Here is a 19,019-nt window from a genome sequence, read left to right on the forward strand (position 1 = left end):
TAGCATGGAAGTAAAAAAGTCGCTGCATGACCATATTGTGATACGAACTCTAATGTATGGAATTGAAGCTTGAACCTTGTTGGAAGGACGTACGTCAAGTGTGAGAGCAGTGGAAGTAAGTTATTTGAGAGATGTGGAGTTACCTGGAGGAACAGACTGACAAATGAGGAAGTGAAAGAGTGTTGTAGTGTGGATGTGGATGTGATAGACAGCATTAGGAGAATTATACTGAGGTCATTTGACCATGTAGAGAGGATGGAGTGCGAGAGACTAATGAGGAGAGTGTATGTGAGTGACGTGGAGGGAGGGAGAGGAGGAAGGAGGCCGAGGATGAGATGGAGGGAGGGAGAGGAGGAAGGAGGCCAAGGATGAGATGGAGGAATGGAGTAGAGAGGTATATGAGTGAGGGGTGTGTGATCTGAGAGCAAGGCAGTGAAATAGTGTTGGACAGGGCAACATGGGGGCAATTTGTTTGTGGCCATCCTTTACGGGATTGAGGCATCTGGCAACAGACACACAGATTATTACATACAGTAATATTAAAAGTAATTTTAATATAATTTCAATACAACAGACCTAATATAAACTACAGTATACAGTAGTCCCTCATTTATCTAGACGTGTTCATTATCTGGATGCTGGACCTAGGCTCTATTAAACCATTATCCAAATTTACTTGTTATTATCCAAACGTAAAAGTCCCCGAGAACTTCTGCCAGCTAGCCGACATGTTCAAACATTCAGTATTGTGGCTGCTGGGCTTGGGCTGTGAGTGGGAAGTAGTCCATAACCCACAACCAGAGCTAAAATGTCCGTCCGCCCCTGTACTGAATGGTCAAAGTCGCGCACTCATCCTGTCACTCCCAAAGAATCTCCAGCACCTGAGTAATACAACTGTAACCTGCAAGTGGTGTCAAAATGTCCATATGCAACCCCGCTGAATGTTCAATGTCGCGTGGCCACCAGGCTAAGTCTTTCCCACCAACCACCACCATCGAACACAAGCCACAAGTACATGTTTGACGACAGCGGCCGTCCACCTCTCTACCAAACGTTGAAAGTCCCCTTGTCACGGTGAGTTGTTTCTGCATGGCATCTAACAGACCGCAAGCCACGAGTAATTGTATGGTAAAAGCGCCATTCCGTCTGTTGGCAGAAGGGGAGAATCCTGCTCACAGCCTCGCTTCTCCCTCTCTCCTGTCCCTCCTTCATACCCACCTGGCTTCCCCCTCACTCCCTCAGTTCTTACCCTCCTCCGCGGTTATAACACAGACTCGTGAGTTCTCAACATTTTTTTGCAATTTATTTGACTACTATTGATTGTATTGAAATTCTGAAGTGACCACGAGAATGCCCATGAAATTCTGCATCTACACATATGTTTAACTCTTGGAAGGTGCTGGAAAAATTGTGCACTAGGATGGTGGGAATTCATATGAAGGTACATTTTACTCCTGAACACTTTATTACTGCTGCATTTCTGTACTTTTACTTATCAGTTTTATGTGTTTTAGCTTCAAGCAAGAGGAAAGAACAAGAAAAAAAAGCAGCAACTGTCAAGAAAGGATCCAACATGAGGACCACCGTGGATTCACTCCCTTTGTGTACGCAACATCAGGTGGGATGGGTCCAGAGGTGGCAACATTCTACTAAAGACTGGCAGAGGTTCTTTCTGAGAAAAAGCATCAACTTAAGTTCTGTTATGGCCTGAATGAGATGTCGACTAACCATTCTCCCTTGTGAGGACTGCACTCCTATGCCTCAGGAGCAGATGATCATCATCCCTCAGGCCTGTCTCTCTGACAGGTATGAATTATGAAGGTGCTGTGGTCAAGAGTTGCATTGACCAGCGACTTCAACAGATTAATGCCTCTATTAACCCCTTACCCACGAGGATGGCTGGACCACGCCGTGTCCCTGCCACGAGATAGCAGGAAATCTAGACAATACATGATAAATTAGCTATTTCCAGGTCAATGGAAGTATCACTAAGTCCTTCCCGCCCCCCCCCCTTTTTTTTTTAATATATTTTTTAGTACGAAAATAGGTCATAAGAGACATTTCAATGGGTAATAAAGAGGCAAAATTAGCAACCATGTGCACGCTGGGTGTTGCCAAGTGATAAATTAGCTACTTCATGACCATTGGAAGTATCAATTAGCCTTTTTCTTTTTTTATATATACTGTATATATTTTTTTATATTTTTTAGTATGAGAATAGGGCATAGGGCACATTTCAATGGAAAAATGGAATGGATAAAACCAGCCGGGAGTTGCGCTGCATGGCCAGGCTGTAGCTAAGCAGGGGAGGGGGTAAGGGAGGGGAGGTGGGGAGGCAAGGCAAACACAGAAAAATGACTAAATTGGTAACACTGGATGCGAGTACTAGCGGTATTAGCAGCACTGCCTATAGCTACACACTGGCAGTACTGACAGATGATACAAGACTGCACTTGAAAGCCTGGGCAATTTAAAAAATCCCTGGTTCACAGAAGTGACACCTCGCGGTATGGTACTTATGTAATGAGCGTCACAGTCGTGACAGCCCGTGGGTAAGGGGCTAACAATGTAATGCTAATGAATAAAAAGAAGTAGCAGTACACCAAACCCTCGTTTTTCGACCGATCATTATTTGACCATTTGTTTTTTTGACATTTATAAATCTATACCCTTTTTCGTTGTTCGACATGGTTATCCCCACCATTTCGACAATTCAAACCACCCCGCCAGACAAACCGGCTGAGCTGCCTGTCTCCTGCGCTCTGCCCTGCTGATTGGTTACCTCTTCATTCATCTGCATGCCTCGTGGATTACTACAGCACCACCATGGCTCCACCCAAGACCCTGCTATTACCCCTGTCAAGTGCAGTATTGTACTCACTAACCTGAAAGAGTGTTTTGCCATTGCATTGTCGGGTGGTGATCAGGGTTGCCAGATCTGAACGTGGCCACATTACCAAACTCCTCAATTTTCATTACCAAATTTAACTTTTCATTACCAAATTAAGCAAGCATTTATCCTTCACTAATTGTGCATACAAATGGAAATAATCACTCTCCTTATAATTAGCAGCATGTTGATTATTTTTGCACTATTTAGGCTAGCAGATTAATCAAAGAAAGCAGACAATCAACCATCTCCATCCTTGGTATCTTCATCCATCCATCCATCATCCAATCCTAGCCCAGGGCTAGGCAGTTGGTCCCGACATTTAAGATGAGAGCGACCAGCTTCACTCATCCCTGAGTGGCATTACATGAGCAATCAACCCCAACCACTCCTTCGATATAAACCTTCACCGGCTAAAACTGATTGCAGAGCAATAATTAACCACTAAACCACCAGATGCCAAAATTTGGTTAAATAGTTACCACCCATACACGTGAAAAATCCATTTGGTAATGGATCATACTGATTCATTACCATACGAATTTTTCATTATCAAATTGGCCTGCATTTGGTAATGAAAAATACCAAATGGCAACCCTGGCGATGATTACGCCAATGATTAATGAACGCTCTTAACACATGATACTGTTTTGGCACCAGTTTTACCAAATGCACATCTTACTTTGCACTAGGTTAGGAAGGTTATAATTATTAAGTGGTCCTGAGGGCAAAGCCCTCCAGTTAAGTTTCAGCACTTCCAGTTAGGCTTCCATTGCTATTTATGGTTTTAAATTGAATACATTTGAGTTTGTCTGGTCTGCTGACATCATGTCCAGTCAGCAGGATCGGCAATAAACACCATCAAAGGCGTTCAGGTGGTTTTCTTTAATATCGCTAAGTAGGAATATTTCGTTTGTTCTCAGATATTTCTCTGATCAAAAATCAAATGTCAATCATCTGAGATGTATATAATACTAAAATAATTTTCCCTGAGAACGTAGGTGTATAAGAAAACACCCCAAATCCCGGTGTCGCTTTTGTTCATATTTACTGGTATGTTTTCCATCTTTATTGAATATTTTTTAAATAATGAAGGTGGTCGGGAACATAACCCCCCCCCCCATTTCTTAACAAACTTATGGGAAAAATCAGTTCGTTATTTGACCAAGTCGTTATTCAAGCATTTTTAATGGAATTCATCCCCATCGAATAGTGGGGCGGCAGCAGCGGCGGCGGCGGCAGAAGCAGCAGTGTTAGTGCTGGTAATATAATTACAGTAACAAACAAATCTACCTATCTACTGCCAGATGCCTTAAACACATAAGTGGCCACAAACAAATCACCTCCATGTTGCCCTGTCCACCGCCATCTCACTGCCTTGCACCACCATCTCACTGCCTTGCTCCCAGCTCACATCCCTCCTTTCTCATATGCCTCTCCACTCCATTCCTCCATCTCACCCTTGGTCTCCCCCTCCCTCTCCCCCCCACCTCATTCACATACACTCTCCTCGTCAGTCTCATGCTCTCCATCCTCTCCACATGGCCAACCACCTCAGTGTGTTTTTTCTCCTAATGCTTCCTATCACATCAACATCTATATCCACACCACAATGCTCCTTCACTTCCTCACTTGTCAATCTTTGTGACTCCACATGCTCCTCTCAAATAACTCACTTCCACTGGCCTCACTCTTGACTTGCGTCCCTCCAACTAGGTCCAAGCTTCACTTCCACATGTTAAAGACGGTATCACACCTTCCATGTCCCCAAAGCTGGGAATAGCGCTGCTATTAGTAGTGGCGCTACGTACGGCCGGTACTATTTTAACAGCAATGGTGGTAATGCCATTACTTTTTTTATCCAGTAGCGGAACTGAGAGTGCCACTACTTTTCGGCCGTACTCATGCATTACTGCGCTCCTCGCTACTCACGCGACGAATACAGGTCCGGAGTTGGCGAGTACATTCAGATATGCCAACAGTTAGGTTGTATTTATTAATGACGAAAAATAATACTTTTGTCAATTCTGTCAATTAATTATTGTTGTCTATCTATCTATCTATTGCCAGACGCCTCAGTCCCGTTTGGGGTGGCCACAAACAAATCGCCTCCAAGTCGCCCTGTCCCCCGCCATTTCACTGCCCTGCTCCCAACTCACACCCCCCTCTCTCATATACCTCTCCACCCCATCCCTCCATCTCATCCTCGGCCTCCCCCTCCCTCTTTCTCCCTCCACCTCACTCACATACACTCTCTTCGTCAGTCTTTCACCCTCCATCCTCTCCACATGGCCAAACCACCTCAGTATGTTCCTCATAACGCTTCCTATCACATCCACATCAACACCACAAAGCTCCTTTATATCCTCATTCGTCAGCCTGTCTCTCCATGTGACTCCACAGGCTCCTCTTAAATAACTCATTTCCACTGCTCTCACTCTTGACTTGTGTCCTTCCAACAACGTCCAAGCTTCACTTCCGTACGTTAGAGTTGGTATCACAATACTGTCATGTAGTAACTTTTTCACTTCCATGCTCACTTCCCTGTTTCTTATCACTGCTTCCAAAGAACCAGCAACCTTTCTTCCCTGCTGTACCCTTTCAAGCACTTCACCCTCCAAACCTCCATCCTTACTCATCACACTACCCAAGTACTTAAACGTACTCACATTTTCCAATTCCTCATCATCCAACCTCGCTGTACATTCACTGACGTCACCTCTCTCAAAGACCATCACTTTACTCTTCCCTACATTCACCTTTAGATTGTTGTAAATCAATAATTTATTAATTATTATTTACTAGTAATATGCAATAATTAGACAGTAATTTGCTAGTTAATTATCGATCATTTAAATTAAGTAAAGATAAATAAGGACGTCAGGTAGATGTAGGCATCACACACACACACACACACACACACACACACACACACACACACACCTCTAACTAGCCCCGTCTCAAACTCCCGCTCTCTCTTTCAGACTAATTCTTACTCACTATGTTATTATTTTGTAACAGTATGTTAATTTCAGTTTAAAGTAATGGAAAAACCATTGCTATTGTATAAACAGCCTTTAAAAGAAAGCCCCAGTTCATTTTGACTTTCGTTTTCGTACATTTCTTAAACAGGTATCATTGAAAATACATAATAAATCTATATAATAAGTATCAATGGTAGGCCACATTTTTTTGCCTTTTACTTACATACTGTATATTACTTTCAGTAGGTATACTATGTAACAATGTAAAAGAACATTTGTTACATTATACAGGAAACAGCTTTTTCCTGTACCTTCGGCTCTAAGCTTCATGAAAGTGACACTGACATGTATATAACCTTCCCCCCCCCCCAATATAAGTACATACTGACATTACTGGTACACAACATAACCACTCAGACTGACTAATATTATCAAAAGAGTATATAGTGTATTGTTATATCACAGATTCTTGTTAACCTTTCCTTCGTCTACCTTCTTATCCAAAGTAGCGGGAGCGGAAGCGCCGCTACATTTCGTATCAAGTAGCGAAACCAGTAACGCAACTACTTTTTCGAGCTAGTACCGGGAATGTGAGCGTCGCTACTTTTTATTAGTAGCGTTCCCAGCACTGCATGTCCCCCATCTGCTCCAAATCATATTTACCCAATCGCTCCTCCACTTCTCTCTTCTATTCTGCCTTTACTCCATCCTCTTGTAACCTTTCCACCTGCCTTGTGAGGACTACTTTCTCCTCCCTTTCCCTTCTATTCCTCCACTTCATTTCAACCTTGACTTTCACCACTACCAAGTGGTGGTCAGAAAGTCCACTCCCCCAACCTCTCTATGCTCTTGCATCCATTACACACCTTCTCATTCTATCATCCACACACACATACTCAATCACTGCCTTCCGTTCATTCAGTTCACCACCCACCCTTCTCATCACTTGCCATGCATACCTGAGGATCATTCTGTGTCTGAAGAGGGTACTGGCTATCATCAACCCCCTCCCAGCACAAATGTCCAAAAGAGCACTGCCATTCTCATCCACTTTTGCAGGCACACCCCACTCACCAACTACTCCATCCACCACCATATTTCCTTCTTTTCCATTCATATCTCCAATAAAAAACACCCTCTCATTCCTTTCAAACTTTTCCATGCACATTTCCACATTTGTCCAAAACTCTTCTTTCACCCTGCTTGCACTGGAGCAAACACATGAACAGTCACCCACACACGAACAGCCGGAGAGAGCGGACGTCCAAGGCATCGCTCCTAACCTTGAGTAGTTTCAGGAATTTTGTCTGTCCTGTCTCCTAGGGTCTTTCTTTAAATTTAAAATAATGAAAGTTAGTAGACTATCAAAAATGTAAAGATTTGTTGGCAATAATATACATGAATGTTTGTGGCTTATTCTGTAACAGCTGTTTAGGTACTTTACATTAAACATGGCTGAAAACGTAAACAATGAGGGAATGGAATTTCAAGGTTTTGATGCTAATACTAATGTCATGGACCTGGTGAAAACATTAATTATGAGGATTAGTGAACTCGAAAAAAAAGTAGAGAATCTAGTGATAAAGGATGTATCAGGAAATACGGAAACCACCATACAGAGTCTAATCCAGTCCAACGAAACAGCCAATGAAGAGATTAGGAATTTGAAGAGGGAAAATGTTGAACTGAGGAGGAAACTTGAAGAGAGTACTAATAAAACGGAGAAGGTGAGTAATGTATTAGAAGAACATAAGGCAAAGTGGGCACACGTAGAAGAAGAACAGAAAGAAGTGGTCAGCTTAAGAGAGATCATCCAGGAAGAAAGGGAAATGAACAAGAAAGAAATGGAAGAAAATGTAGTGAAAATACTGAAGAAAAAAGAGAAAATAGTGAGAGAAACTGTAGAAAGGAACAGATGTGTGGTAGTATTTGGAAACAGGGAAGAGGAAGAAAAGGTTAGGTTCGCAAGACTCAAGAGAGACACGAACATGGTGAGAGGAATATTAGGCAAGATTGACCCCGAAGGAGACAAGTGGGTAAAAGAAATTGAGGAAGTAAGGAGGATAGGGCCTTATAAGAAAGGGGAAACAAGACCAATGAGAGTCAAGTTTACATCAGAAAGTGTAATAAATGAGATACTTAAAGTGACCTGGAAATTAAGCAAAGAAGCGGGGATGGAAAATATTATAATAAGAAAAGATCTGAATGAAGAAGAAAGAGAAGTTTTAAAATCATTAAAGGAAGAAGTAAAGGAAAAAAATGATAAGAGGACAGAGGAAGAACGTAATACTTTTTTTGGAGAGTATTGGATATGAAAGTAAGGAAATGGTATTTAAGGAAATAGAAGTGAAGGAAACTAGGGGGGATGGTTGTGAAAGATCAGAAGTTGAGGAAGTGGTACGGACAGAGAGTAGGAGAGAGGAGGGTACTAATAATGTCAAAAATAATTTGAAGGTGATATATACTAATGTTGATGGTTTCATATCGACAAGGATCGAAATTAATGATTTCTTGAGAGAACATGAACCTGATGTCATGTGCTTTGTAGAGACCAAATTAAGAGAAGATATTGATGTTCATTTGGGAGATGGTAAATACAAACTGTGGAGAAAAGACAGAAAAGAAAAAAAGGGAGGAGGAGTGATGATAGCAGTGAAGAACAACATAAATGTAGATACTGTGGAAATGGGAGAAGGCAGGGCTGAAGTGATATATATGAAATTAGAAACTGGAGAGAATGTTAAGAGAGATATGGCGGTAGTGTATGTTCCCCAAAGACGAGAGCATGGAAGGATGACGAATACCATGAGATGTTGTCAGATATGGCTAGCTACTTGCAAAAAATAATTGAGAAAAGCAATAATATAATTTTGGTGGGTGACTTTAATTGTAAAGAGGTGAACTGGGAGGAATGGTACTCGGGAGGTGGCGAGGATTCGTGGGGCACTATGTTATTAAATATAATAATGAATAATGTGATGACGCAATGGGTCAAAGAAGAGACACGGTTTCGAGGTGAGGACACACCAGCAAGGTTAGATTTACTGTTCACCAAAGAACCCGATGTAATAGAATCATTGGAATATCTCTGTCCTTTGGGAAAAAGTGATCATGTGGTCATTGAGTTCCAGATGTTAATAGGAAACGTCGAGCCAAGAGACGAGTTTCATAGACAAGGAAGATACAACTTTGGCAAAGCAAATTCTACAGGCTTGAGAAACTTTTTTGAAAATGCAGATTGGAGAAAATTCAGAGAAACAAGAGAGATACAGAGGAAGTGGGATATCTTTCTAGACCTCTATAATTTGGGAGTGGAAAAATTTGCACCAAGAGTAAGAGGGAAAGAAAACAGGAAAAAGGAGTGGTTTAATAGAAGGTGTATGATAGCCAAAAAAGAGAGAGATAAGGCGTGGAACAATTGGAGAAAGAGAGGTAACGACAGAACAAAGGAAGAATATAAAAGAACAAGAAACGAATACACAAGAATACATAGAGAAGAAGAAAGGAATTTTGAAAAAGGTATAATTGACAAATGCAAGGATGAACCCAAATTGTTTTATAGATTTGTTAATGGTAAACTGAAACAAAAGGAAGGAATCACCAAGCTGAAAGCAGATGGAGAGGTCTTTAAGGATGCGGCAATGCAAGCAGAAATAATAACAAACGTTTCCAGTCAGTTTTCACTAAAGAAAAGGAGCTTGTGGAAGGGGAGGGAGTGATTAGAAATGTTCCGGTGATGAAAGATATAAAAGTGGAGGTGCAGGAAGTGTATAAATTACTGGAAACTCAAGATGTAAGGAAAGCCCCAGGACCTGATGGAATTTCTAATTGGGTACTGAAGGAATGCAGAGAACAACTGGCGGATAAAATTCACAGCTGAATTGTATGCTCACTGGAAGAGGGGAAAGTGCCAAAAGAATGGAAGAGGGCAAATGTGGTACCAATTTACAAGGGAGGAAACAGGGAAGAACCCCTGAATTATAGACCAGTGTCTCTAACCAGCATGGTCGCAAAATTGTGTGAGAGAATCCTGAAAGACAGATGGATAAAATATCTGGAAGAGATGAATATTTTGGCTGAATGTCAGTTTGGATTCAGAAGTGGAAGGTCATGTGTTACAAACTTGTTGAGCTTTTACTCAAGAGCGATTGATGTGGTACAGGAGAGAGATGGTTGGGTGGATTGTGTGTACTTAGACTTAGAGAAGGCCTTTGACAAGGTACCTCATAAGAGACTAATGTGGAAACTAGAATATATAGGAGGACTAAAGGGGAAACTTCTGGAATGGATGAGAGACTTTTTGAGAGACAGACAAATGAGGACAGTAATAAAGGAAAAGATGTCTGGATGGAGGGAAGTAACAAGTGGAGTCCCTCAAGGCTCAGTGTTGGCGCCAGTAATGTTCCTGATTTACGTAAATGATATGGTAGATGGAGTGAACAGTTATGCGAGTCTGTTTGCTGATGATGTAAAGATCTTGAGGAAGATAGAGGTTGAGGAGGATTGTAAAATACTGCAGGAGGATTTGGATAGGATACACAATTGGAGCCGGACGTGGGAAATGAAATTTAATGTAAAGAAATGTAAAATATTGGAAATGGGTAAAAGTACCAGGAGACCATCACTGAATTATTTTTTGGGTAATGAATTAATCACAAAAAGGAGAGAAGAGAAAGATTTGGGAGTGCTGGTCCAAGATAGTTTGTCACCAGAAAAGCACATTAACAAGATAGTTGGAAAGACTTATAAGCTCTTGACTAACAAAAGAGTAGCATTTCATTTATATGGATGAGGAAATGATGAAAAAATTGATAGTGGCCATGATCCGCCCCAGGTTAGAATATGCAGCGGTAGTGTGGTGCCCACACAAAAAGAAAGATATAAACAAGATTGAGAGAATACAAAGAACAGCAACCAAGATGGTCCCCAGTCTGACAGACCTGTCATACAGAGAGAGGCTGGAAAAACTGGATTTGCCTTCGTTAGAGGAAAGGAGAAAGAGAGGAGACATGATTGCGGTGTTCAGGACCATGGTGGGAGTAGAAAAATTGACAAAGAAGATCTGTTTGTATGGGATAAGAGAGCAACAAGAGGACATGGAATGAAATTGAAAAAGTCAAGCTGCTTGAAGGATATTAAGAAATATAGCTTTCCTTACAGAAGTATAGACTTATGGAATAGCCTGGACAAAGAGATCGTCCAGTCTAAAAACTTAAACGAGTTTAAAGTTAAATTCGACTTACTGAGAAACAGCGACGGAAACCCACGAGCATAGTACATTCCGTGTATATCACAATTAGGTATATTCTTAAATATTTGGAACGACTTAGACAAAGAGGTGGTGCATGAGAAAAACATTCATGTGTGTAAAGGTAGACTTGATAAATGTGGATATGGAGACAGGACAACACGAGCATTGCTCAATTCCTGTATACTACAAATAGGTAAATACATTTGTAGTCCATCATTCATTCTTACCCACACAATTCTTGAGCCAACTGATCCATACTCTCATATACTGTATTCTCCTTCCATCTCTTGCACACAACAATACACACTCCTTTGGCCCTCTCATTCTCTCCCACTCCCACGCATATACCCCATCCATACTCCCATTCTCTCACACTCTCAACTGCCCATTTAGTTTCAGTTAATCCACATACATCCACTTTTGCACCCTCAAGCACCTGGACAATCTCTCTCTCTTTCACCTCAAGATTTGCACCCCTTACGTTCCATGTTGCAATCCGTACCGTGTCCTTTATTCGATCCTTGGTCATCACCTGTTGGTCAATCCTGGTCTGAGGCTTCTTGTTCGTATTTTTAATCAGTTGTTTTCTGGGGAGGGGTACTAACCCTCCATCAACCCACTTGTTGTCACGTAAGGAACACGTGTTGGTTGGTTATAAGGTTACCACCCAGCATTGGAAATGATTTCCTGGTTTACAGGAAATCATTCAGCTTGCCACTCAATATAGAGCTACCCTAAATATAGAGTACTGCTACATTAAGTGGGTGGATAATGGGCACCCCCACCTACTACAAATAATAATACAGTCAAGCCTCGGTATCTCTACCTTGGGGGTAACGGTCCAAGTTATGCAATTATCCGAACTACATGGGTTTGTACTCTAAATCTTCATAAATCATAACATTTTCCTGCACAAAAGTATTAAGGCACAACAAAGTACAATACTATCTATCTATCTATTGCCAGACGCCTCAATCCCGTTTGGGGTGGCCACAAACAAATCGCCTCCAAGTCGCCCTGTCCCCCGCCATTTCACTGCCCTGCTCCCAACTCACACCCCCCTCTCTCATATACCTCTCCACCCCATCTCTCCATCTCATCCTCGGCCTCCCCCTCCCTCTTCCCCCCTCCACCTCACTCACATACACTCTCTTCGTCAGTCTCTCACCCTCCATCCTCTCCACATGGCCAAACCACCTCAGTGTGTTCCTCATAACGCTTCCTATCACATCCACATCCACACCACAACGCTCCTTTATATCCTCATTCGTCAGCCTGTCTCTCCACGTGACTCCACAGGCTCCTCTTAAATAACTCATTTCCACTGCTCTCACTCTTGACTTGTGTCCTTCCAACAATGTCCAAGCTTCACTTCTGTACGTTAGAGTTGGTATCACAATACTGTCATGTAGTAACTTTTTCACTTCCATGCTCACTTCCCTGTTTCTTATCACTGCTTTCAAGGAACCAGCAACCTTTCTTCCTGCTGTACCCTTTCAAGCACTTCACCCTCCAAACCTCCATCCTTACTCATCACACTACCCAAATACTTAAACGTACTCACATTTTCCAATTCCTCACCATCTAACCTCGCTGTACATTCACTAACTTCACCTCTCTCAAAGACCATCACTTTACTCTTCCCTACATTCACCTTTAGGTTCCGTTTCTTACACACTCTCTCAAACTCATCCACCAAGCCTTGCAGCTCCCCTTCGTCTTCACTCAACAACACAGTATCATCTGCAAACAACAGTACAGGGAGTTTCCAAACACTATCCTCTCTCACCAGGGCCACCCCCAACATCCACTACCCTACCTTGTACCTCTTTTATTACCCCATCCATGTACAGATTGAACAACCATGGAGACATGACACATCCCTGTTTCAAACCAACTTTCAAAGAGAAAAATTCACTTAGTTCACCATCCACACGCACTGCAGCCTTCGCACCATCGTACATACTCTTCACAGCATTCAACAACTTCCCATCTACTCCATATATTCTTAACACTTTCCACAATCCTTGTCTATCCACCCTGTCATATGCTTTCTCCAAATCCATGAAAGCCGCCAACAACTACTTTCCCTTCTCTAGAAACTTTTCCACTAAAGATCTAAGAATGAATATCTGATCTACACAACCTCTTCCCTTCCTAAAGCCTCCCTGTTCTTCTCCAACTAATTTCTCTGTTCTTTCTCTAACTCTGTCTATAAGTATCCTACCATACACTTTTCCTATTATACTAAGAAGACAAAATCCCCTATGATTACCACAAACTTCTTTTTCCCCTTTTCCTTTGTACAAGGGAATAATTATACCTGACTTCCAATCCTCCGGGACTCTACCTTCCTCCCAGGCCAATCTGCACATCTTCCACATCCATTCTACTACTATCTCTCCCCCATGCTTCAGCATTTCACCACACACTCCATCAATTCCTGGGGCTTTCCCTGATTTAACTTTCTTCATTGCTTCCACAACTTCTATCCTACTGATTTCTTCCTGTCTTCTCACCTCCCTCCTTCTCCCAGCCATTCCCCAGCCACTTATACTCGCATTACTTCCATCCTCTACGTTCAACAATTCCTTAAAGTGTTCTCTCCATCTGCTCACTTTTTCTCCCTTCTCCACTAGTAATCTACCATTTTTATCTTTCACTCCCCTGCTAACTTCACTTCCACCCTGTCTTACTCTTTTCACTTCTCTCCAGAACATTTTCTTACAGTCCCTCCACTTTACACTCAAATTCCTTCCAAATTCCTCATCCACTCTCTTCTTACTCTCTCTTACTAATCTTTTCACCTCTCTCTTCCTTTCCACATATAACTCTCTCTTCCGCCTCTCAACTTCTTCCACGCCCCTATTTCTCACCCATTCATTGTATGCTTTCTTCTTTTGTGCCACAGCCTTTTTCACCTCTTCAGTCCACCACGCTGTTCCTTGCACCCCCTCCGCCTTCTCTTCCTTCCACACACCACATCACATGCTGCACATATTTCTTCTGTAAATATCTTACACACACCTTCCACGTCTCCCATCTGCTCCAATACATATTTGCCCAATCGTTCCTCCACTTCTCTTTTATACTCTGCCTTTATCTCATCCTCTTGTAACCTTTCCACTCTCCTTGCAACTACTCCTTCCTCTCGTCTTTCCCTTCTTCTATTCCTCCATCTCACTTGCATCCTAATTCTGGCCACCACCAAGTAGTGGTCAGAAAGTCCACTCCCCAACCTCTATACACTCTTGCATCCTTTACACATCTTCGCATCCTTTCATCCACACATACATAATCAATCATTGCCTTCCTTTCATTCAGTTCACCACCCACCCTTCTCATCACTCGCCATGTATACCTGTGGATCATTTTATGCCTGAAGAGGGTATTGGCTATCACCAACCCCCTCCCAGCACAAATGTCCACTAACGCACTCCCATTCTCATCTATCTCGGCAGGCACACCCCACTCACCAACTATTCCATCCACCTTCATATTACCAACTTTACCATTCATATCACCAATCAAAAACACTCTCTCATTCCTTCCAAACTTTTCCATGCACACTTCCACATTTGTCCAGAACTCTTCTCTCACTCTTCTAGCACGATCTTGCGTTGGCGCATACACACACACAATCGCCCATATTTGTATTCCAACTTTCAACTTTACCCACACAATCCTTGACCCAACTGATCCATACTGTCTTATGCTCTTCTTCCATCTTTTACTCACAACTATACACACTCCTTCCTTTGCCCTCTCATTCTCATCTACTCCTGCACATATACCCCATCCATACTCCCATTCTCTCACACTTTCTCCTCTCCATTTTGTTTCAGTTATTCCACATACATCCACTTTCGCACCCTCAAGCACCTGGACAATCTCTCTCTCTCTTTCACCTCATCATTCGCTCCTCTTACATTCCATGTACTCATTACCAAGTCCTTTGTCCGGTCCTGGGTCGTCATCGTTTGGTCAGTCCTTGTCCGAGGCTTCTTGTTTGTTTTTTTAGTTAGTTGTTTTCCGGGGAGGGGCACTAACCCTCCGCCAACCCTTTTAGTCGCCTTTTACGACAAGCAGGGATACTGAGGGAGTATTCTTGAAAACCCCCCTACCCCCTACCCCCAGGAAGTTTACTGGTAATTGCATAGCATATGAACTACTGTTATTGTAATGCATGATGATTATATCACTTGTTTCACTTAAAAAGACTCTAACATGCTTGCATGTATCGGCCTTGGTCACCTAATGGCAGCTCTCCATGCTGCTCAATCTCTGGCAGCCTCCCTATTCAGTCCCTTATCCTTGAAGCAACACTTTATGACTTTGTTCCAAGTCTTTTTTTGGTCTGCCTCTCACAACCCTACCCTCAACATCCACACCTCTCACCTACCACACTCAACTGTCATCTTCCATCCTCTCAAAATGCCCAAACCATCTCAATCCACCCCTCTTCATCATTACAGCAGTACATTCAAGTCCTGTCCTTCCTTGCAACTTTCCAATTGCAATCCAAGCCTCCCAGGCCTCACAGTCAAGGACACACTACACAACCATCTCATCAAAGCCATTTTTGCATGTTTGAGCCTAGGAATATCCTCCTCCTGTACTGTCCACGTCTCCACCATACAGCATTACACTCTTAATACACGCTTCATACAAGGGTCCTTTACATGGAGAGAAAACCCTCTCAGTGTTAAGATGCACTTACTCCCAGAATTTCCTCCAACCACTTCTGACCCTACCCACAGAGCTAGCTCCGGCCCCACCACTTGCGCGTAATACGTTCCCCAAAGAACAAAATTCCTCCATGCACTCAAGAGACTTTCCAGCCTGATTAATCCTTTCACACCTCTCAATCTCTACATGCTCTTCCCAACACACTGCACATACAAAACCAGCATTATATTGTGGCTATTCTCTAAAACCATTACATGTCATTATTAGTCATTATTACATGTCATTATTTCAGTTCTAGGTGGAAACATACAGGGGTGAAATGACCTTGCCCAAAAGTTTTGTCACAACCCTAAGAAGTGAACTCTTCAGATTACATCACTGCCACCTCTGCATCTTTTAGTTACCTATTATGACAAACTACAGTAGAGTCACGATTTAAGACCAAACGAAACAACAATCTTACACAAGGGCATTTAATTTCTCCCATAATTACATAATAGCATGGTAATACCACTCAACTGTGCAAGAGAAACTGTGGGTAATGGGTGTTTTGGTATTGGATTTGCAGATACAGCTCGTGTGTTATGCTTTTGTTGGTCACTAATTGGCTTCTCAACCTGACCCGACCCACGTGACACCCATACCACCTGCCACAGGCTGCTCAGCCCTGCTGCCTACCTCAGTGTTGTGTGAATGGTTGCTGTGATGAGATGTTTATTTGCTTAGTTCCTTGGTCCTCATTTCCTCTCAGAACTCTGAGTACGGGATTCCAAACTAACTTTAGCTATGCCTAAGCACCCTGAAAGTGTTATGAACCCAAGAAAGCGTTTATTCTGAATGAAAGTGTAAAATTGTTGGACAAAGTAGCGTGTGGTGCTGAAGGTTAAATGCAAAAGATCAGACAGACACAACAAGTCGGGATGTTTACTATGTGGATAGTTTTCTTACTTGGAAAAAAAAAAAGTTAATGATGAAGGAGCAATAAAATTCATGTATTCGCCTTTAGTGCAACGAGTGTGAAAAAAAAGAAGAAAAAAAAAAGGCTTTGTGCTCAATCATTGTTATGAATTGACGGTCTCTGGTCAAGTAATTCAGATCTTATGATGCGTGAAGACACTACGTGTTGACATGAATAGGTAAGATAATTATGTCAGTTCAGTTCCTGCTTGGATGACTTGTTTATTTTTCATGATTACTGCATTCATGTGTATCTGAGAAGTGAGATACACAATCACTCCATGCTGATGACTTCTTTATTGTTTTTTCCTTTATTGTTGATGGCTTTCAAAAAGTTTCACTCTGCATTTTTTTTTTTTTTTCCCCAATGAGTGCTGAAAGTGATTCATGACGAAATATGCGTGATGCTGGGCGGCCATTATTCATGTTTTGTTTAGGTCAAAGTTTTGCTTGATTTCTAATGAGGACTTTCAACAGGCTTAGTGGCAATCCTTGGTGATTAAATTTTTATGGGGAGTATTAGGGGGCAAAACTAATCAGTCAGGTTAGGTTAGAATGCAGTAGCGATGCACTGATGTGTCCAGTCGGTGAGCTCATTTGTAAACACACTGTCTTCGGTGTCTTAAGGTAAACGTATTTGTAATAATCTATCTTTGAATATACTTTTAACGAAATATATAAGGCTCCTAGAACCTAACCCCCCATTTTACATGTAAATAAAGGTCACGTTTTAGCGCGAAATTGATTTTGCACGAGGTTCTGCATAACCAACCTCATGTTGTATGAGGACTCTACTGTATATACTACATGGTCAGTATTCTTTCTTTCTCCTGACTGATTGCATTAACAACACATCAGTTAGCATATACCTGTACAACACACCATATTATAAATTTATTATAATTTATCAAACTTATTTATATTATGTAGTGAGCAGCCACTCATTTTTTTCACTCGACCTTCACAGTCTAGTTTTCTGATGAATAAATTCTGCTCTTAACATAAACTGCCCAGAGATATCTTACATAAGGTAAATATAATTACCTGGGATTAGCCAAAATACAGATATTGCATAAAAGACAAGCCAGTGATGTTGAGGTTATTGGGACTAATTCTAACCATGACAGTCTTGGGATATAGTAACTTGAAAAAAAAAGGGGGGGAGGGGGCAAAGAAGGTCCAGATTGAAGAGATTAATTTTCATCTAGCTACAACAATTTTTGGTCCCTTCACAACTCACATGATTACTATTTCCTAGCCTGTCTTCTAGGCAACCTTCATTCACATTTTTGCTGTTCAAATCTTTCCAACTAAATCTCTCTTAAGCAAAGATTATCAGTCATTCCTTATCCTCCCATTCTCTCTGTCTTTGTCTTTATCTATCTGTCTGTCTGTCTCTGTCTGTCTGTCCGTCTGCCTCTGTATCTGTCTCTCTCTCTCTCTCTCTCTCTCTCACATCAGCAGTTCATTTCTTGCTCCATGTTGCCTTACGTGTTGCAGCAGTGGTGTTGGTAACATTAGCTGGGGCTGACCACATGTTCTCTCTGATTGGACCCACCCCAGTGTGGAGCCTCACTTTAAATTCATACTCAACGTAAGGATGTAGTCCGTCAACCGTTTTCCAGAACTTCTTTGTTGGATTAAATTGCTCCATCTTCTCTTCCCACATGCCAAACTGTGAATATTATTACAATATTACTAGTTTACTTATGTACAAATGCAGGCATTCATATCAAACCACATTCCTATTATAATGAAGAAAGTAGTGAGCAATAATTTCAAAACCCAGTGATGCAATCTTCTGTCCCTAACAAGCTTTTTTCCCCTTACCAGCATTTAATCCCTTCAGTCCAATGACATACTGTACTTTTAATTATAATTCCTGCTAACCTGACTGTTTCATTCAGTTTACAAGGACATCTTAGCAGTAAAATTAATGACAAGTGTATTTAGCCCTTCCAATTGGAAAAAAATCTCTCAATAACTAAAGAAAATCATCTGGAGGTTGTAAGAATAAAACACAAAACATCATTGGACTGAAGGGGTTAATGCTGGTAATAGAGAGAGCATAACTTCAACTGTCTTACATACATAATAAAGCAAATAAAATCATGGGAACATCACATAAGTGCTTTGAGACAATCATACTCAATTTTGCAGGGTTCTGACTGTCCTATAGAGCATTTTGGTCCATATTCTCTTTGGTTATGGAAGCTCCCTAGTACCTCTTCCATACAATGTTATTTCA

The 19,019-nt window shown here is 41.7% G+C and overlaps 1 protein-coding gene across 3 annotated transcripts in view; it reads right to left on the reverse strand.

Annotated features, from left to right (window-relative positions):
- dome (cytokine receptor domeless) overlaps positions 1 to 19,019 on the reverse strand; it is a 351,827-nt gene that overhangs the window by 269,971 nt on the left and 62,837 nt on the right. For all 3 annotated transcript variants that reach the window (XM_080276205.1, XM_080276204.1, XM_080276203.1), the window contains one exon: positions 18,263 to 18,446. In XM_080276205.1, the coding sequence (XP_080132331.1) occupies positions 18,263 to 18,446 (184 nt within the window). The remainder of the gene's footprint in view (positions 1 to 18,262; positions 18,447 to 19,019) is intronic.

Source organism: Coenobita brevimanus, chromosome 64, assembly GCF_032717465.1.
Source record: "Coenobita brevimanus isolate Jiangsu-jjx chromosome 64, ASM3271746v2, whole genome shotgun sequence".
NCBI lineage: Eukaryota > Metazoa > Arthropoda > Malacostraca > Decapoda > Coenobitidae > Coenobita > Coenobita brevimanus.